This window comes from Symphalangus syndactylus, chromosome 21 (genome assembly GCF_028878055.3).
Source record: "Symphalangus syndactylus isolate Jambi chromosome 21, NHGRI_mSymSyn1-v2.1_pri, whole genome shotgun sequence".
Classification (NCBI taxonomy): Eukaryota; Metazoa; Chordata; class Mammalia; order Primates; family Hylobatidae; genus Symphalangus; species Symphalangus syndactylus.
Genome location: NC_072443.2, coordinates 42,771,834 through 42,792,150, shown reverse-complemented (window position 1 = coordinate 42,792,150; position 20,317 = coordinate 42,771,834). Strand labels below are relative to the sequence as shown.

At 37.9% G+C, this 20,317-nt stretch overlaps 1 protein-coding gene across 10 annotated transcripts in view; it reads left to right on the top strand.

Moving 5' to 3' along the window:
- Positions 1-2,598, top strand: part of IGSF11 (immunoglobulin superfamily member 11) — a 225,951-nt gene extending 223,353 nt beyond the window's left edge. For all 10 annotated transcript variants that reach the window (XM_055259510.2, XM_055259516.2, XM_055259512.2 and 7 more), the window contains one exon: positions 266-2,598. In XM_055259510.2, coding sequence (XP_055115485.1) covers positions 266-707 — 442 coding nt within the window. In that variant the 3' untranslated portion in view covers positions 708-2,598. The remainder of the gene's footprint in view (positions 1-265) is intronic.
- The last annotated feature ends 17,719 nt before the right edge of the window (positions 2,599-20,317 follow it).

The following is a 20,317-nucleotide window of genomic DNA, read 5'->3' as shown; positions in this document are numbered from 1 at the left end:
ATTCTCTGAGAGATCTGAGATTTCCTTTTCTACTGTTGGAGACTGAGAAGCTGAGGAGAGATTTTCCTGGCCGTTGTCTCAAAGGGAATGGATACCAAAGCTGAGGCCATCCAGGGTTGCCATGCCTGCTTTCACGATAGAGTAGTCTCTCCTGGATTTGTTTTTTGGATGTATAAGCCTTAACATGAAAAGAAAGATTCCAGGGTAGGAGGATAGGATTAACTTGAAGTAAATCCTAATGACGACTTTATTTTGTTCCTTTCAGAGAGGATGATCTTCCACCCAAGTGTTCTTCTGCCAAAGCATTTCACACTGAGATTTCCTCCTCGGACAACAACACACTAACCTCTTCCAATACCTACAACAGTCGATACTGGAGCAACAATCCAAAAGTTCATAGAAACACAGAGTCAGTCAACCACTTCAGTGACTTGGGCCAGTCTTTCTCCTTCCACTCAGGCAATGCCAACATACCGTCCATTTATGCTAATGGGAGCCATCTGATTCCGGGTCAACATAAGACTCTGGTAGTGACAGCCAACAGAGGGTCATCACCACAGGTGATGTCCAGGAGCAATGGCTCAGTCAGTAGGAAGCCTCGGCCTCCACACACTCATTCCTACACCATCAGCCACGCAACACTGGAACGAATTGGTGCAGTACCTGTCATGGTACCAGCCCAGAGTCGGGCTGGGTCCTTGGTATAGGACATGAGGAAATGTTGTGTTCAGAAATGAATAAACGGAATGCCCTCATACAAGGGGGAGGGTGGGGTGGGGGAGTGCTGGGAAAGAAACACTTCCTTATAATTATATTAGTAAAATGCACAAAGAAGAAGGCAATGCTGTTACTTGGCCACTAAGATGTGTAAAATGGACTGGAATGCTCCGTCATGAAGACTTGCTTCCCCACCAAAGATGTCCTGGGATTCTGCTGGATCTCAAAGATGTGCCAAGCCAAGGAAAAAGATATAAGAGCAGAATAGCACTTAAAATCCAAACTGCTGCCCAGATGGGCTTGTTCTTCATGCCTAACTTAATAATTTTTAAGAGACTAAAGTGCCAGATGGAGTTTAAATATTGAAATTATTTTAAAAGGTAGGTGTCTTTAAGAAAATAACAAGCAACCCTGTGATATGTTCCGTCTCTCCCAATTCCCTCGTTATGTAGAGGGCTTAATGGTATAAATGGTTAATATTGGTCCCAACAGGGCTGACTCTTCTATCATATAATCAAAACTTTTTACATGAGCAAAATTCAGTAAGAAATGGGGGAAAACAAAGGAAATGTCTTTGAGAAGCCCCTTCATATTTATTTATTTATCTCTTCCTGAACCATGAATTTCATATTTGGAATATTGCTATATTGACAGATTCTTGCCTGTCTATGTTATTCTAGGATCTGTTACAGGTCCATGGCAATTACTGTTTATTTTTTCCTGGAAAAATATTTTTTTATAAAAGATTTTTTTTTTTTAATACATGAGAGGCATTGGGCTAAGAGAGAAAAGACTGTTGTATAATACCTTCTTCGATGGTTGTATTTAGTGAGCTCATAGAGGTCCATCATATCATGACCGAGCTAGGTTGTGTGGGCAGGAAGGTAGGGCTAAGGGGTTGTAGCCTTGCTGGGCAGCCTCTCAGAGCAAGGTTGTTCAGATCCCCCTTGCTATTACAGTAGGTTACTATTAATGAGGGCAGCACCTGATGCCTTTTGTACTGAGGTAGGTAACTTTCTCCTTATTTGACAAATAGAGGTTAACTTACTTGTCAGGGAGGGCAGACATTGTTTTTTTGTTTTGTTTTGTTTTTCAAAATAATTCTTTTTGCAAAAGAGGTAAGACTGAGACAAAAGGTGTTACTTTCTGGTGTGCTCCTGGAAGTGTCTACCCTACATTTGTGTCAGCTCAGGGTTGCAGTGTTGCCCAGATGCATTTTACACCACTGTAAAGAGATTCTTTTTGTGGTTACTACCTGGCTTGGCTGGCCTTGCGGTTCACCAGATTAATTTGCAAACTCCCCCACTTTATTTTGTGCTATGTAGATCTGGCCATACTTGTATTAGTGACTGTCTTGCCTTAACCACACTTTAAGCAACCCACAAATTTCTTCCCAGATTTGTTTCCTAGATTACTTATGATACTCATCCCATGTCTCAGTAAGAGTGTCTTTTCTTTCTAGATGTGTTCTCTCACTCCCTCTTACCACCATACTTTTTGCCCTCTTCTCCTGCAAGCGTAGTCTTCACAGGGAGTGGCTTCCTGACATTTTTTTCAGTTATGTGAATGAATGGAAACCAACAGCTGCTGCAAACACTGTTTTTCCAAGAAGGCTACACTCAGAACCTAACCATTGCCAACCATTTCAGTATTGATAAAAAGCTGAATTTACTTTAGCATTACTTATTTTTTTCCATTTGATGGTCTTACTTTGTAAAAATTTAAATAAATGAATGTCTATACTTTTTATAAAGAAAAGTGAAAATACCATGACACTGAAAAGATGATGCTATCAGATGCTGTTTAGAAAGCATTTATCTTGCATTTCTTTATTCTTTCTAATTATCTAAAATTCAATAAAATTTTATTCATATAAAATAAGTTGTCATTAATTATCAATACTAATGAGTATGTCATTTTAAAACTTAGTATTCTCTGTAATGTTACAAGATTTTCTCCATCCTGTTAAATAATATTTATAATTATTTTAATAGGCACATGGTATTCCAAAAATGACTTAGTCTTTCTCTTAAATTTAGTTTGATTCCAGTTCTTACCCATATGACTGAAGATTAATGACTTTCTTCATACATTGAGCTATTTTCCCATTTCCTAGAATGAAAGTTCACGAAGACAGTCTCTATGCATGCCTTTTTCACCACTGAATCTCTGTCACCTACTGCAGTGCCTCATGTGGGTGTTGAGTAGATAAATGCTGATTTCTGAATTGAAATTGCTAAGTCGAGTTATGGGCATGATTGTAGCTCTTGATGTGTACTGGATCATTCCTTTGTTTTAACTTTTTATTTTGAGATAATTATACTTTTACATGCAGTTGTAAGAAATAATAGAGATGTCACATACCTTTTACCTATTTCTCCCAATGGTAACATTTTGCATAATTATTGTACAGTATCACAAGTTGACATGGATATAATTTATCAACCATATTCAGATTTCAACACTTGTACATGCACTCGTGTGTATGTGCACATTTAGTTATATATAGGTTTATCACACGTGTAGATTTTTTTAAACTTTTGTTAGTTTTTATTTATTTAAAAAGTAATACAGAATACTGAAAAAAGATTTAAAAATCAACAAGTAATGCTCCCACCTACAGAATGCCACTCTTAACATTTTAGAGTATTTACATTCATTTATTTACAAACAGATTTTTTTGTTGTTTATTGAGGCATATTTTGCATACAGTAAAATTCACCATTTTAAGGTGATGTGTGTGTGATGTATGATGAATGTAACAGCCACTACAATCAAGATACAGAATATTTCCATCACCCTCAAAAATCCCCTCCTTACCTTTGTAATTAAACCACTCTCCCCATCCGCTCTCTAGCAATCACTGACCTGATTTCTGTTCCTAGGGTTTCAGCTTTCAATAATGTCATGTACATTTCATGTGACCAACACCACAGTCAGGATACAGGATTCCTTATGCTACCCTTTCATAGTCATAGCCACCACCTTCCTTCCCAAGTCCCTACTTCCAACCAATCACTGTCTGTTCTTCATTTCTGTAATTTTGTCATTTTGAGAATGCTATATAAGTGGAATGCAGTATGAGGATTGGCTTTTTCTTTTTTAAATTTTTTTGCTCAGAATAATTTCTTTGAGATCCATTCAAGTTGTAGCAGGTATCAATAATCCATTCCATTTTATTGCTGAGTAGTTTCCCATGGTACAGAAGAGGTAGCACAGTTTATTTTACCCATTGGAGGATATGAAGGATATTTGCATTGTTTCTAGTTTTTGGCTATTAGGAATAAATCTGCTATAAACGTTTGGATAGGTTTGTGTGGTGATCATGCTGATTTCTGAATTGAAATTGAAATCAGAAAAGTGATAGGTTTCATTTTTCTGGGATAAATGTCCAGGAGTGCAGTTTCTGGGTTGCATGTGGGAAGTACATGTTTATTTTTGAAAGAAAATGACATACTCTTTTCTTGGGTGGCCATATAATTTTACATTTCTTTCAGCCGTCTGAGTGACCCAGTTTCCCTGAATCCTTGACAGCATTTGATATTATCAAAATTTTACATGTAGCCATTTTGATAGGTATGTAGTGATATATCTTCTGGTGGTTTTAAAAACTTTTATTATTATTGGTACATAATATATATATTTATGGGGTACATGTAATGTTTTGATACAAGCACACAATGTATGATAATCAAATTGGGATAATTGGGGTATCCATCACCTCAAGCATTTATTATTTCTTTGTGTTAAGAGCATTCCAATTTTACTCTTTTAGTTATTTAAAAAGATAACAGTAAATTTTTGTTGACCATAGACAACCTGTTAGGCTCTCAAATACTAGATCTTATTCATTCTAACTATATTTTTGCACGGAAACCATTCCCACTTTCCCCCACTACCTGCCACCCTTCCTCTGATCATCATCTGATCATCATCATTCTACTTTCTATCTTTATGAGAACAATTGTATTAATTTTTAACTCATTTTGACTCCTATGAGTGAGAACATGTGAAATTTTGTGATAATGGTTTAAATTCACACTTCTTTGATGGCTAAGCACATCTTTTCATGTGCTTGTCATCTCTATGTCCTCTGCAATAAATATCTGCTTGTATCTTTTGCCCATTTTCTAGAATGCTTTTTTTTTTTTTACTGTTGAGTTTTGAGAGGTTTTTACATATTCTAGATACAGATCCTTTATTGAATATATTGTTTGCAAATATTTTCTCCCAGTTTATAGCCTGTCTTTTCATTCTCTTCAGTCTTTCATAAAGCAAAAGTTTTAAATTTTGGTGAGGTACAATTTGATTTTTCCTTTTGTGGATTGTACATCTGATGTCAAGTCTAAATTTTTGCCTAGACCTGCCTGGGTTCTGAAGATTTTCTTCTGTTTTTTTTCATAAAAATTTTAGAGTTTTACATTTAATTCTGTGATTCATTTTTAGTTAATTTCTAAAATAATAAGGTTTAGGTTGAGGTTCATATTTTTGTCTACAGATGTCCAGTTGCTCCAGTAACATTTGTTGAAGCCCGTCCTTCATTCAGTGAATTGTTTTTGCACCTTTGTAAAAAATCACTTAGGCATATTTGTGTGAATGTCTTTCAGAGTCCTCTAGCTATTCCACTGATTTGTGTGTGTGCGTGTGTCAGCCCCTCTATCAATACTATGGTGATAACTGTAGCAATTTAGTAAGCCTTAACATCTGGTGGAGTGGTTTCTCCCACTTGGTTCCTTTTTTTTCAAAGTTACATTAACTATTCTAGGTCCTGTGCCTTTATAAATTTTAGAAATAAAGGTGGTCTGTGTCTACAAAACACCTTGCCATTTTCATATATGAATTACGTTGAAGCCTATAGAATCCATTTTGGGAAGAATTGACATCTTTACTATGTTGGGTTTTCATAGCCATGAACACAATGTCTCTTCATTTAAGTCTTCTTTAATTTTATTTCATTAGCATTTTATAACTTTTATGATACAGATATGATACATGTTTTTATTGGACTTATACATAAGTATTTAATTTTTTGAAGCAATTGTAAATGATTCTGTTTCATAAATGTTGGTTTTAATGATTAGATTAAATGATTGGATTCTATGTGGTTGACTTTGTATTTTGCAACCTTGCTGATTTGTGTCTTCTGAGGTTTTTTTTTAAACTTCTTTATAGATTACTTGGGATTTTCTGCATACAATATCATGTCATATGAAAACAGGTGTAGTTTTATTTCTTCCTCTTCAAACTGTGTGCCTTTTATTTCTTTTTCTTACCATCTTGCAATGGCCAGAACTTAACAGTACTATGCTAGATAAAAGTGGTGTTCCCTTTTTCCAATCTTAGGGGGAAAGCATTCATTCTTTTATCATTAAATATGATGTTAGGTATTGGTTTTGGTAGATGCTTTTTATCAGCTGAGGAAGTTTCCCTCTATTGGTTTTCTGAGAGTTTTAGTCATGAATGGGTGTTGAATTTTGTTAAATGTTTTTTCTGCATTTATTTACATAATTATTATTTTTGTCTCTGGTGTGTTGATGTGCTGGGTTACATTGTTTGATGTTTGCATGTTGAAGCAGCCTGGCATACCTGGAATAAATCCCATTTGGTCATGATGTATAATTCTTTTTAAACATTGCTGGATTTGATATGTTAATATTTTGATGAGGATTTTTGTGTGTGTGTTTATGGAAATCTTTAGTGAAATCTGTGCCTGGAGATTTCTATTTCAGGTTTTAAATGACTAATACCATTTCTTTAGTGGTTATAGGACTATTAAGATTGACTATTTCATCTAGTTTGTGGTTTGTAATTTTTTTCTAGGCTGTCAATTTTGTGAGCATAAAATTGTTTGTATTATTTCCTTATTGCCTTTTTAATCAGAGCATGATCTGTTTTTCTCCCTCAGTTTCTCATTATCCATTTTGTTTTTCTTGCCTTCTTGTGGGTTACTTGAATAACTTGTAGGATTCCATCTTTATTTATTTATAGTGTTTTTAGTATATTGCTTTGTGTATATATACATATGTATTTTTAGTGTTTGTTCTAGGTGTTAAAACATGGACACGTAATATATCCCAGTCTGTTTGTATCAATGTTTTACCACTTTGACATGTGGAAACTTAATACCATTTACATCCCTTTTCTTTCTCTGTTTTAAATCTCTTTTTCTTTATTATAAGATGTTGTATAATTTTTGTTTTAATGATCAGGGATGATTTTTAAAATTGATGAGGAGAAGTCCAGTGTATGCATCCATACATCTGGGTTTATTTTGTTCTTCCTTCCTTCCTGATTGTCTGAGATTTCTTTTTTTTTATTTTTTAAATTTTTTTATTTTTATTTATTATTATACTTTAGGTTTTAGGGTACATGTGCACAATGTGCAGGTTTGTTACATATGTATCCATGTGCCATGTTGGTTTGCTGCACCCATTAACTCGTCATTTAGCATTAGGTATATCTCCTAATGCTGTCCCTCCCCCTCCCCCCACCCCACAACAGTCCCCGGAGTGTGATGTTCCCCTTCCTGTGTCCATGTGTTCTCATTGTTCAATTCCCACCTATGAGTGAGAACATGCAGTGTTTGGTTTTTTGTCCTTGTGATAGTTTACTGAGAATGATGTTTTCCAGTTTCATCCATGTCCCTACAAAGGACATGAACTCATTCATTTTTTATGGCTGCATAGTATTCCATGGTGTATATGTGCCACATTTTCTTAATCCAGTCTATCGTTGTTGTACATTTGGGTTGGTTCCAAGTCTTTGCTATTGTGAATAGTGCCGCAATAAACATACGTGTGCATGTGTCTTTATAGCAGCATGATTTACAGTCCTTTGGGTATATACCCAGTAATGGGATGGCTGGGTCAAATGGTATTTCTAGTTCTAGATCCCTGAGGAATCGCCACACTGACTTCCACAATGGTTGAACTAGTTTACAGTCCCACCAACAGTGTAAAAGTGTTCCTATTTCTCCACATCCTCTCCAGCACCTGTTGTTTCCTGACTTTAATGATGGCCATTCTGACTGGTGTGAGATGGTATCTCATTGTGGTTTTGATTTGCATTTCTCTGATGGCCAGTGATGATGAGCATTTTTTCATGTGTCTTTTGGCTGCATAAATGTCTTCTTTTGAGAAGTGTCTGTTCATGTCCTTCACCCACTTTTTGATGGGGTTGTTTGTTTTTTTCTTGTAAATTTGTTTGAGTTCATTGTAGATTCTGGATATTAGCCCTTTGTCAGATGAGTAGGTTGAGATTTTCTTTCATTTCCTTTGAAGAAAACCCTTCAGCCGATCTTTAAAAGTAGTTATACTGGCAACAAATTCTATTAGTTTTTCTTTGTCTGAGAATGTCTCTGTTTCCCTTTCATCCCTCACTGGATATCGTAATCATGGTTGACAATTCTTTTCTTTCAGCAGTTGAAAAATTTGGGAAGTGTTCAGCCATTACCTTTTAAAATACTCTCTCATATCTCTCCTCAGACTCCGATGATGGATCTTTTGTTGTTATCCCTGTTTATTTTTTTTCAGTCTGTTATATCTCTGTTGTTCAGACTGTGTAAATTCTATTGAGCTGACTTCAAATTTACTGATTCTCTCCTCTGTCATTTCCATTCTACTGTTGAACCCAGGCAGCAAGGTTTTATTTCAGTTACTGGACTTTTTAGTTTGATGACATTCCTTTTTTAAACAAAATATAATTATTAATTTAAATATCATTTACATACCATAAAGTTAATTCATATAAAGTATACATTTCAGTAGTTTTTGGTATGTATGCAGAGTTGTAGAAGCATCACCACAATCTAATATTTGAACATTTTCAATACCCCAAAAAGAAAACTGTACCCACTGACAGACAGTCCTCATTCCATGCCACCTTTAGCCTCAGAAGCTACTAACCTACTTTCTGTCTCTGTAGATTTGCCTATTCTGGACATGTCTTATAAATTGTATCATACAATATGTGAGGTTTTGTTTTTATGTATGTGTGTGTGTGTGGCTTATTTCACTTAGCATAATGTTTTCACATTTATCCATATATAGTAGCATGTATTACTTCTGTTTATTTACTGACATTTTGTAAATTTTCTGTTTGTTTTAAGAGAATTTATAATTGAAGCACTTTGTGGCTGCATTAAATATCTTGTCAGATAGCTTTAACATCTTTTTCATCTTGCTGTTGGCATATGTGGATTGTCCTTTCTCACTGAAGTTGTGATTTTTCTAGTTCTTGGGGTGATGAGTGACTATTTTCTCTTTGACACTTTGGATATTATGGGACTCTGGATCTGTACATGTTGAGTCTACCATTGGGTCTCACTGACAGCACCCCCTCAAAAGTGGAATGTTTATACTGCCTCAGTGCAGATGAACACGGTAGAAGGATGGCTCCTCCTTTGGCTCTGCTTATACCTTCTTGGTGAAAGTGGGGCACCAAGTTGTACCACATTGTTGCTCCTAAGAGGAAATACAAACTGGGCCCTGGTGACACCACACCACTTGTTGCCATAGGGTTAAGGGTAGAAACTCAGTGTCCTGCTTCGCTGCCGACACCAGTGGAGCAGGGGAGGGAAGTGGAGTGCCCCTTCATTTGGGCTTATTGATGGTAGGTGGAGGGCGAAGGCTTATCTCCCCACTGGCAGAAACCAGAGGAAGGAGGAAATAGTGTCCCCTGCCCTGCCTTACACCACCTCTTTCCACCTTGTTAATGCTAAGTGCAAGTAGTGGCTCAGCTCCCCACTGGGAGATTCCCAACTTCTTCAGGAAGTCTGCTGCCTCTGTATGGTTTAGGGTCTTCCCATGCTTGCTTGTTGTGTTATGTTAGTTTTGTGTTAATTTTAAGAGGCTAGACCATCTTAAAATGGAGTTTGTAATGGGCCTATCCCATCTTGGCTGGAACCAGAACTCCTAAATCATTACTTTTTGAAATAATCATCAGTTACACAAATCTCATAGTACCCTATTATTTGAAAGCTTTAAGGATTCTCAATTGTGTATTAAATAAAATTGTTACTCCTTGCCTTGACTTAGCCAGTTTCTTCCACAAATAGTTCACTGCCTCTTTCATTCTTAATGTCTACGCCTCCTCTACATGCAAACTTTGCTCCAGACCTGTTCACCTTCCCTTGAAATAAATTTTTTCTTTTTGTTTCTATTTTCCACCCCCCCTTAACCTTCCAGCTATAATCTCCACCCAAATCTTCTGATACCACAAGTCCAATTCAAATACATTGTCCTCTGTAAATTCTCTTTTTCAGTCTAATGAGAAGTGACTGCCCTCTCTAAAGAGGTATAGCATTTACTACCTGTAAGGGAATTGCCTCTATATTTGTGTACGTGACTGATCCCTCCTGCTGGACTGTAAAATGAATTATTCCACAATCATTTTTGATCCTTAATTATGTGCTAAACATTGTTCTGGGTGTTGAAGGTAAAAACAGAGAAGTAACTGCAGTCATATTCTCAAAAAGTCCATATTGCAAAGAGGGATCCACATCTGTGAGCAAGTAGTTGCAAGTCGTGTAAGTATATGAGTGGATGTTTATACAAGTTCAAGCATATGGGACTACTACTTCTGTATCTTGGTTGTGGTCACAACACTTAACACGTTGCTGTATTCAGAGAAAGTGCTTGAAGGATGTGCTAAATTCATGAAACTGAAAATATATGATTTGGTCTCTTAACTTCAGTGTTAAAAGTAGCAGTCAAATATTAGAATATTCCCAAAGCAAGGCCACATCAGAGTCATTTACTCATGTGGCAAATGATTGTGCCAGCTCCTTGGGGGCATTGGATGTTATATTAGAGATGCAGTATTGTTTGGGAAAGCTGTGGAGGTAACATATTTAATGCAGTGGTTTGGAAGAATCTTAAGTAATTATGAAGGGTTTTGTGTGAAAATAATATCTGTTATGCTTACTACATGGCAGTACATGAAAAAATGCATTTCAAGTACTAATTTATTTAATTTTATCACACTTCTACATGGACAGTATCATCACTCATATTTTACAAGTTCAAAAACAGGCTAAGAGTGGTTAAACAATTTTCCCAGACTATTCAGTAATCTGTCAGTTGCTTTTCTCAGTAGATATTTCTGTCTGACTGAACCAATGTCTAAAAAGAAAGATCTGGGATCCTCGTTGTTTTGCCTTCTAAAAGCTCTCTTTTGGACAAATCACTTGTGTTAAATAAGATGATATTCAACTTTACAGAAAAAAATGGTGAGATGATAAATGCAATTCAGAGAAAAGTTGACTTGTAAATTCTATGTGTATATAGCTATTTATAGCTTTTCCTCAGAGCTTCCTTGTGAAGAAGGTATTATTTCCCTATTTTAGGTAAAGGCAAGGCACAAAATTCTGACTTAATCATAAGACATTAATGATAGAGACAAATTTATTAAAGCAGTAAGTATAGGTGCCTACTATGTATTTAACACACTGAGGTCAGTTGATACCTGATTAATTTTAGCAGGTCAGATTAGAATAGATAATTTAGCTTATCATAACTTACGTTGAAGCCATATTTCTCTGTCATCCATCAGTTGCTCCCTCAGTTGATCAGATTTGCAGCAGTTTTGCATTTGAGGCTTGGACAAGATGGTATGCCTATATATATATATATATATATATATATATATATATATATGTATGTATGAATGAGCTTCAGTTGTCCATTAGATTGGACAAACTACAAAATTCTCTAAGGCTCAGTTTCATCTGCAAAATAGAAACAATATAATAATAGTTATCTTTGAGATTGTGAGTACTAAATGAAATAATGCACATAAGATGAATATCATGGTGTCTGGTGATAGTAAACACTTGATATTTGCCATTATTCGTAGTAGTTCAGAAGCTTTAAATTTCTAGGCAATAGCTGTGTCATTTACACCTACTCAGTATTCCAACTCTTTTTGCCAGAAGTACCATTTGAGTGCTACTGCATATAAAATAGCACTTTGGGACATTTTTTTGTTTAAGAGAAAGGAGAAGCCTCGGTAATTATTGTCTACCCAAATACTTTCTCCTATTTCCCTTTTCCTCACGTTTTGTTCCAAAATAACACACTTACCTTCTGATTACTATCAATTTAAAATCGCTGAAGATAATTAAGAGGGTGGGAAAACATCAGCATTTATAGAGCACCTACTGTATGCTAGACAGCATACTGGTCACTTTTTGTATATCCCATAGAATTCTCAACACTTTCTGTTTCAGTACTGTATTATGCTAATTTTACAGATGAAGGAACAGGGTTTCACGGGTTAAGTACCTTGCTCAAGGTCATAAAGCTTGTAAGATGTAGAGCCAAGGGCATTGCTCATCTGTTGCCATATACTGTCCTTCCATTAAGATAGCCAATAAATAGTAAAGGTCTTGGTACTGCCTCAAATTTGGCCTGGCATAGACAGAGTTCTTTATTCTTTCTAGTCATTCTTTGCCCATTACAAAAATTATTTAATAAAATTTCCATCTCTGACTTGTAAGACTATTAGAATAATTTTTTCCATTCAGTCAAGCTTTTTGAGTTTTTCTCCTCTTAATTTCTACACACTAGGGGGTCTCACAGCCGTTTAATTCTTTCTCATCAGTTTCCTAGAGCATTTGCAATTTGCATAAAACACTAGTTCCCTTACCACTTTCAGCTCTACCCAGGGGAGGATGGGTTTGAGGAGATTCCCGTAGGCGAGAAGTTTTGAGGGGAACACAGAGGTCTTTGAAGACATGGTGAATTTGGAGGAAATTCTACGTGGAAGGATGCCTTTTGCTACTCTGGGCCTGCACTTCAGTCCCAGCTCCGTCACTTCCTACTGACTTGAGGCAAGCTGTTTAGCCTCTCTGGGGATATAAAATTGAGATTATAATTGCTACATCGTAGGTCTGAGGATTCAGTTAGATAATGTATATCAAATGATAGATAAATTGTAGCTGTTACTGGTTTACTTTTTAAGTCATGTATTTGAATTTTATAAGGAGAAAAAAGGAAGTTCCACTGGAGAGATTAGAGAAGACCTGAGTCTCACATACAACCGGCTTGTAATTCTTTTCTTCACCTCCCCTCTCTTAGTCATCCAGAGATCAAGGTGTGTTCACCCCTCCAACTTCACAGTGCTGATCCTGTATTATGAAGTGAGTAGCGGCAAGGCTGTGATTTCTGAGCCCCAATCCCTTTACTATAGAGACCATGACCTGAAATGCCTGTGAAGGTAAAGTAAATGAGAGAACGGGGCCAGATGGGGAGCATGGTGACTTGGAGATTTATGCCCTGCCCAAAGAGGTTAGCAGCTACTCAGCTCCCACCAAGAGTGGTCAGTAGGACTTGGGTCCAGGATGGCCAGGTCTCTTGAATCGTCAAGCCAGAAATGCTTATTTGTATCTCTCTTGGATTGTATATGTCGGCAATGAATTTTTTTAGTTAAATCCTGCTTAATTATACATCCCTGTGGGTTTATGTGGCCTGTGGTCCGGTATTTACAGTCTCTGTTATTGAGCAGACTTGTTTCCAGCAGCTTCATGGGTGGATCCAGCTTGAAGATCTCCTCTTCTGAATAGTATCCAGTAACAGGAAACTATGTGCCAGGTGCTGCTCTAAGCACTTTACATCTATTAAATCATTTTAATCCTCATAACCACTGTATGAGATAGGTACAAACACTATCCCATTTTGCAGATGATAACACCGAGGTACAAGTGATAAGTAACTAGCCTAAGTTTATATGGGCAGACCTGGGACCTGGATTCAAATGTGGGCAACCTGGATCCTAATTGCTATATAGTATTTTCTAATGTTTGTGCTTTCAGAAGAAAAAGAAACGGTGCATTTCTGGTAATTTTAAATTTTCAAGGAATATTTCAATGATTTAGATCAGTACACTACTCTCCCTAGTTCTCGAAACAATCTGGGCTGACATTTTGGAAAGGAGGGGAAAAGGGCAATTCTCTCATCAGGCTTCTTGGGCAAAGCTCTTCTGAAGTAAATGGGGCTGAAAGCCCCCATTGTGTAAACTCTCAGCCCACCCCTCCCCACAGCGAGAAGTCATAAGCAAGTCTTGAGTCTCCACATAACTCTAGAGTTTTATAGAGGAAACTCTTCATTAACAATGCATTGATTTGTGACCACACTTCTATAAAAAGAACAGCTTTCATAGAGTCCTCTGCAGCTTGCTTTTTTTTTTTTGAAGCTTAGTGTTTTTGGTTACTTGCAAAGCACTAAAGAGGAGTTAACTTTTAGATGGGTACAAGGAATCTTCAGATGTGTTGCTGCTAGTACTTTTTTTCCCTCATTGAGTATAAGGGTGAAAAAAAATATTACATTTCGGAGAAGATTATCAGGAAAGAGAGTTTCTTCTCAGTTGATGGAACACAGCAGAAAGGAGAAAATCCTTCATCTAGTTCTGACTTTATTCCATAGGATGAAAAAAAAAATCTTATCTGAGAAAGAAAGTGAAAACTTGTCATTTTAGTCTTGCACTAGAAAACTTATAAATATGTTTGAGAGGAAAACAGAGCTGGGTAGAAATTTTTGCTCAGACAAAGGGAGGGCTTGGGCTTCAGTCACTCCCAGGAAATGGAAGTGATTTTTTGAGAGCCTACCATGTGCCAGACACAATCCATACATTATCTTATTTTTTCTCACTCCATGAGGTAAGTATTACTTTCCCTGAAGTGTTGGAAAGGCAGTCATTCTTAATTCCTTTCGACCTCTATGTCTCCTTTCTTTGCCCCCAGACACTAATTATGACTTTAGAAAGAAGAACTACTTAGAGGCAACAAGTTATTGGAAAGTGTGCGGGATGGAGGAAGGGAAGGTGGAGGATTTTTCCTGTGATTCTTTTAGCACAGAAAATATCTTTTCATTTTACCTATGCATTTAGGGAGGGATGCAGATCATGGGAGGTTCAACCCCATGATCCAACCCACCCTTTCACACCATCCCTGCCTCTATAGTAAGTCTGGACTGTGTACTTGACATTTCAATATCCTTCCTCTCCTCTGTATTCCACCTGAATTTTTTCTAGCCTGTGTTTTTGCCCTTATTCACTTGGGCCACCATGATGGTCTCTTTAGCTGGATCTCTTGCTTTCAATCTTGTCCACCTCTAATCCATTCTCCGCCCTGTAGCTGATTGAAACTGTGATACTACACCTCTGCTTATTGCATTCCTTAAGTGGCCCCTCACTGCCAACACAAAGAGGTTGAGTAAAAAAATAAAACATGGCAAATCTCACCAAGGGCCAACTAATTAGTGTTACTGGGGGTGAGCTAGGCACCTGTCGTCTTTAAAGCTGCACAGGCTATGTGCATTCTTGTAAGAATCAGTGGCTCAGAGTGTCCAGAGTCCTTGGCACTGCACACAAGGCCCTCCATGATTTTGCCTGCACTCCCTTCTCCAGATTCACGTTTCAGCCCCATCCCCACCTTGTCTTATGCTCCAATCATGGCAGTATGCCTGCTAAGGCCTGAATTTACCACGAAGATTCACCCTTCTCTGTGCTCCTTCTTTCTACCTGGATTGCTCTTCGTTTCTTCCTTGACTTCCTGGTGGAAACCTATGTTTATTTAGTCTCAGCCCAGGCATTATCTCCCAATAGAAGTGAGCACTCTCTTTCTCGTTTTTGGCCCCCACTGTACATCGTCCATCCATCATCTGACACACTAGTGCATTTATTTGTTTAAATGTCTGCCTTCATGTGATAGATTTGGAACACCTTCGCATTTTGTAGTTCTGAGCACACAGTATAGCCAATAGTGTTTATTGAATAAAATGAATACTTTTATTTTTCTTTAAATGAGACAGGGTCTCACTTTGTCACCCAGGCTGGAGTGCAGTGGTGCGTTCTTGGCTTACTGCAGCCTTGACCTCCGAGGCTCAAGCGATCCTCCCACTTCAGCCCCCAAAGTAGCTGGGACTACAGGCGTGTGCCACTGTGCCCGGCCAATTTTTGTATTTTTTGTAGAGGTGGGGTTTTGCCATGTTGCCCAGGATGGTCTCAAATTCCTGGACTTAAGTGATCTGCCTGCCTTGGCCTCCCAAATTGCTGGGTTTACAGGCATGAGCCACTGTGCCCAGCCAAATAAAATGAATACATTTTACAGCTAATCCAAGAGCACACAGGACTCCAGGATTGTCTGAATCTCACGCTCTTCTGTTATGCTCCCTGCAAGAAACTGCGACATGAAAATATTAGGCAAATTGTTGACCACAGTCAAGTACCCTCTGTCTTCGCAGTGGCCCCAGAGAACTATCCCAATGCATATATACTTCAAAAAATATTAAAATCAGGCTGTGTAGACAATTGGTACCTCGCTTTTTTTTTTTTTTTTTTTGAGTCAGAGTCTCACACTGTCACCCGGGCTGGAGTGCAGTGGTGCGATCTTGGCTCATTGCAGCCTCCGTCTCCAGGGTTCAAGTGATTCTCTTGCCTTGGCCTCCCCAGTAGCTGGGATTACAGGCACCTGCCACTATGCCCAGCTAATTTTTTTGTATTTTTAGTAGAGACTGGGTTTTACCATGCTGGCCAGGCTGGTCTCGAACTCCTGACCTCGTGATGCACCCGCCTCTGCCTCCCAAAGTGCTGGGATTACCGGTGTGAGCCACTGTGCCCAACCAGTACCTTGCTTTCTATCACTATTATATTCTTGGGCGATTATTATTTTGAGAAATATTTATGTAACTAAATATTATTATTCCATTATACTACAATCATATTTTAAATCTAGTGTTTTCCAAACAGTGGCTCACAACCCATTAATTGGTAGGTTTAGTGGGTTGTAATCAACATTTTAAAAAATGAAATTGTATGCATTATATGTAGTTAAAAATATGTATAGTCTCATGAAGATTTTATTTCAGATCTCTCCACACAGACACACACACATAAATGTATGTTTACTGTGTGGCTATAAATGAATAGTGCAATTGGATTATAATACACCTTTTATTTCTTATTGAGGATCATAGTCAACAAAGTTTGAAAGTTGCTGTTTTAAACATTCTTCAACAGGAGGAAATTTGGGTCATTGTGTTTTTTACTATTATAAATAACACTGTAATGGATTTCTCAGGGGATAATTTCTTAAGTTTGTTTCCTTAGAAAGGATAGATAGGGAAAATATTTGGGCCAGAGAATATGAGCTTTTAGTCTCCTGATAGCTATTGCCAAATTATTTTCAAGAAAGATTATAGCAAGTTATACTACCAGCAACATCATATGTGCTCAGGTGAGTTTTTTAGTATTGGGCCCTGACTAGTGAACATTCTCGGGCATTAGAGGAGGGAGGAATGCAATTCCAGGGCAGAGAAATCAGAATAATCAAGGAATTGAGATGGGGTTGTTGAAAGTGTTTATTAACTTTGATTATAGCAGGTAGTGTTGTTCATGGATAGTTGGTGAAAGAGAGCAGTAATATAGTCAGATAGTTAAGGGCCAGAGTCCAGGGGTTTTACATGCACTGCTAAGTTTTTGTCCTTTATTCTTGGGAACTGAAGCACCATAACGTTTGAAAGCAGAAAGTGAAGTGATGAGGTGAGCCCTATATTACAGAATGAGTAAGTGGAGGAGAAACTAAGTTTCATAAGCTAGCTGGGTGATTATTTCAATAATTCAGACAAGAAATGCATGTGCCCGGGAACCCGGTCTTGCTTTCCAATGGACAAATCAGATGACAAACTGCCCAGTATACTCCATGAGACTCTAGAGTGCTCTCTAGCCTCTAGCCCCAACGCAGTGGTTGAAATCCTCTGATGGCCTGGGTTTGGTGATATTTCTGGAGCAATTTGATGATGGGATGGGACACAATCCAAGTATAGGGCCATTGAAAAACACACTTAAAAAATCACAGTTTATTCTTCTCAAAACTCAACCATTTCTGATGGACAAAACTTGGAAACTATTAACTTGACTGAGGGGTGAGAGTTGGGGCAGGAAATCCGTTTGTAGATTGAAGATTCTGATTTGGATGACTGAATGAGTTTAATATTTGAATATGGCATTTATGAATACTGGGGAAATAAGGGCTCAGGGAAAATGCAGGGATGCCTACTGCTAAATGTCTCATTTGTTCTGTAGTTCTGTCTATTGAATAGAATCAGATATAAAATGGAAGATATTAAGTGACTGAGGCAAACCTAGAAAGCCAAATTGTGCAAAGCCACAGTGCACACATTTTCACTATTTTTCCTTTCTGCTTTGCATTTCTCCGGATTTTATTTTTTCAACAGATATTTAAAATTTTTAAATATTTAAAACTACAAATTAAGCACTTACTATGTGCCTGGGACTGTTCCAGGTGCTGAAGATGCAGAAGCAAACCAAAGTCTGTCCCCTCAAATAAACTTACATTCTAGAAATCCTAACATAAATCAAGATTAGAATAGCCACTCTAGCAGTATCAAATCATAGATATATGTGTGGCACTCTAACCAGAAAGTTCTATTCTTTACCATCCTAGACTGTAGATAAATGGGAGATTATGATTTTGTGGCTATTGAGACTGTTGAAGCTGATTATTCTCTTTCAGTCAAAATCTACTTAGTATGGAACACACATAAGTTATGCTAATATGCATATTAGACCCTGGTTCCTCTTTAACAATAGCAGAATGTGTTCTGGGATTGGATTTGGGAAATACAGTACTTCCTTCAGCTGACCAGCTGTGCAATCTTAGTCAATTGACTTAACCTCTCTAGCCTAGTTCCACTTTTCTAAAATGAGTACAATATCTGCCCTACTCATTATACAAGGTAGTTACAAATTTTAAGTGAGATTACAAATATTTAAAAAAATTTCTTTGAAAAGTACAAGGGGTAAAACAAATACAAGGTTACTGTTATCCCCCCATGTTTTTGAATAGTCCTAAAACACGCTTGTCCAGCTATAAGGGCAGCCAAGTTCATCATGACTGTTGATCCGGGAAGGAGCAAAGAAAGTAGGGAGAGGACAGCGTGCTGTTAGGGGCAGCTTTGCATCAAGAAGATCCAACTCTGAGGGATAGTAATAGGACTTGGGGGATATCAAAACAACAGAACAGGTAACGCTTTTGAAAATTCTACTTTAACAGTCTGCCACTCTCCAGCAATTAGCACATAACCATGTCCCAAAGACACTTCCTGACGAATAGGGAGTCAAGGGGATGCAGTGGGAAGAAATATGCCGCAAAAACAGTAATCTGCAATGTAACATGAAATGGTGCAATGTTTTTTGTTTTTTCTTTTTGCTTTGTGTTGTTTTATCTAGGTTAAAATGTAGGTGATGTTATAGGATGTGCATTATACTTTTTCACTTTCTTGTTACTTTTAGATCTGGGGCATTGATTGTTCAGTAGCTGTAGGGTGACACTTACTGCAAATCCTATGAAACTGCAACCCTGAAAAATTCAACATTTGGGTTGAATATTTGAAGTGTGATGAATTAGTGATGACAGATCCTACAAGGCCCACATGAAAATCAGTTTCACTGTGCCATGGAATACTCATTCTTCTTTAATTGATGTGCGCCTGTAAATGGAAAGCCAGTTATGAAGTATCCTTGAGTGCTCACACTGTGCCCTGTGCTACCCCCAGGTGGTGGAGGAGGCAATGGGCAGACTGGGTGGTGCACTGGATTGGAATCATCAGACTGCCAGCCGTGGAGTTTCAGCCCTGCCACTCTCTAGCTCTCTAACTAAACCCTACCTTGCCTACACAACTGGATTGTTATGTGGATTAAATATCGTGTACGTAAAAGCTCTGTAAATTCTGTGCATAAAGTAGTTTGCATTTTGCATATATTTATAGATCTAACTTACACCACAAGTCTGGTAAGTAAGTTGTCTTTTATCCATATGTTGAAGACAAAAAAAAAAAAAAAAGCATAGGAAGGTTAATTGGCCCAACATCACAGAGACACTAAGTGGCAGAGCTGGGATTTGACCCCCAGCTTCAATATGGCTCCATAGTCTATGTTGTTATTTATACTATACAATCTCTCTGTGTTATTTTTTATTGCTATTTAAATTATCAGAGTTCAGTGTCAGGAGAGCACCATGAGGACTGAGGTTGCCTCTCAAAGGCAACTATAGTTGAATGAAGGAGCTGAGCCTAAGATTACTAAATCTGAGCTTCAGAGCAAATGTGAGCTCCACAAAGGAAAAAGGACAGGGCACGTGGTCAAAATTAAATCTAAGCTCCAAGGGGCCTGATGGAGGAACAGGTTAGACCCTCAGAGGAATCCGGGATCTGGCCACAGGCATTGAGAAGCTGGCTAAATGGACTTGCAGATTCAGAAGTGGGAATCCAGTGGAATTCCACTCCTGTGATACTATGATTATGGTGTAAGTAGAAAAAGAACTAGTCATCAAGGTGTGACTGGATGGACAGCTATTAATACCAACCTTCCTAATCTCCCTTGCCTTGGGATTGCATGGAATCCAAGGTCTCTGGGCTGTTTCAATCTACAAGTGGCAGTTAAATGGATGTATGTAATGTGTGCCACATCCCTTCTTTTGGAGACCCGTCTTCCTTGATTCTGTGTGGCTCAGGTGGGGCTAAACAGCCTCCTCATTCCACCCTCAGGTCCAGAGAGGAGCATGTGGCCAGGCCTGGGCAATCAG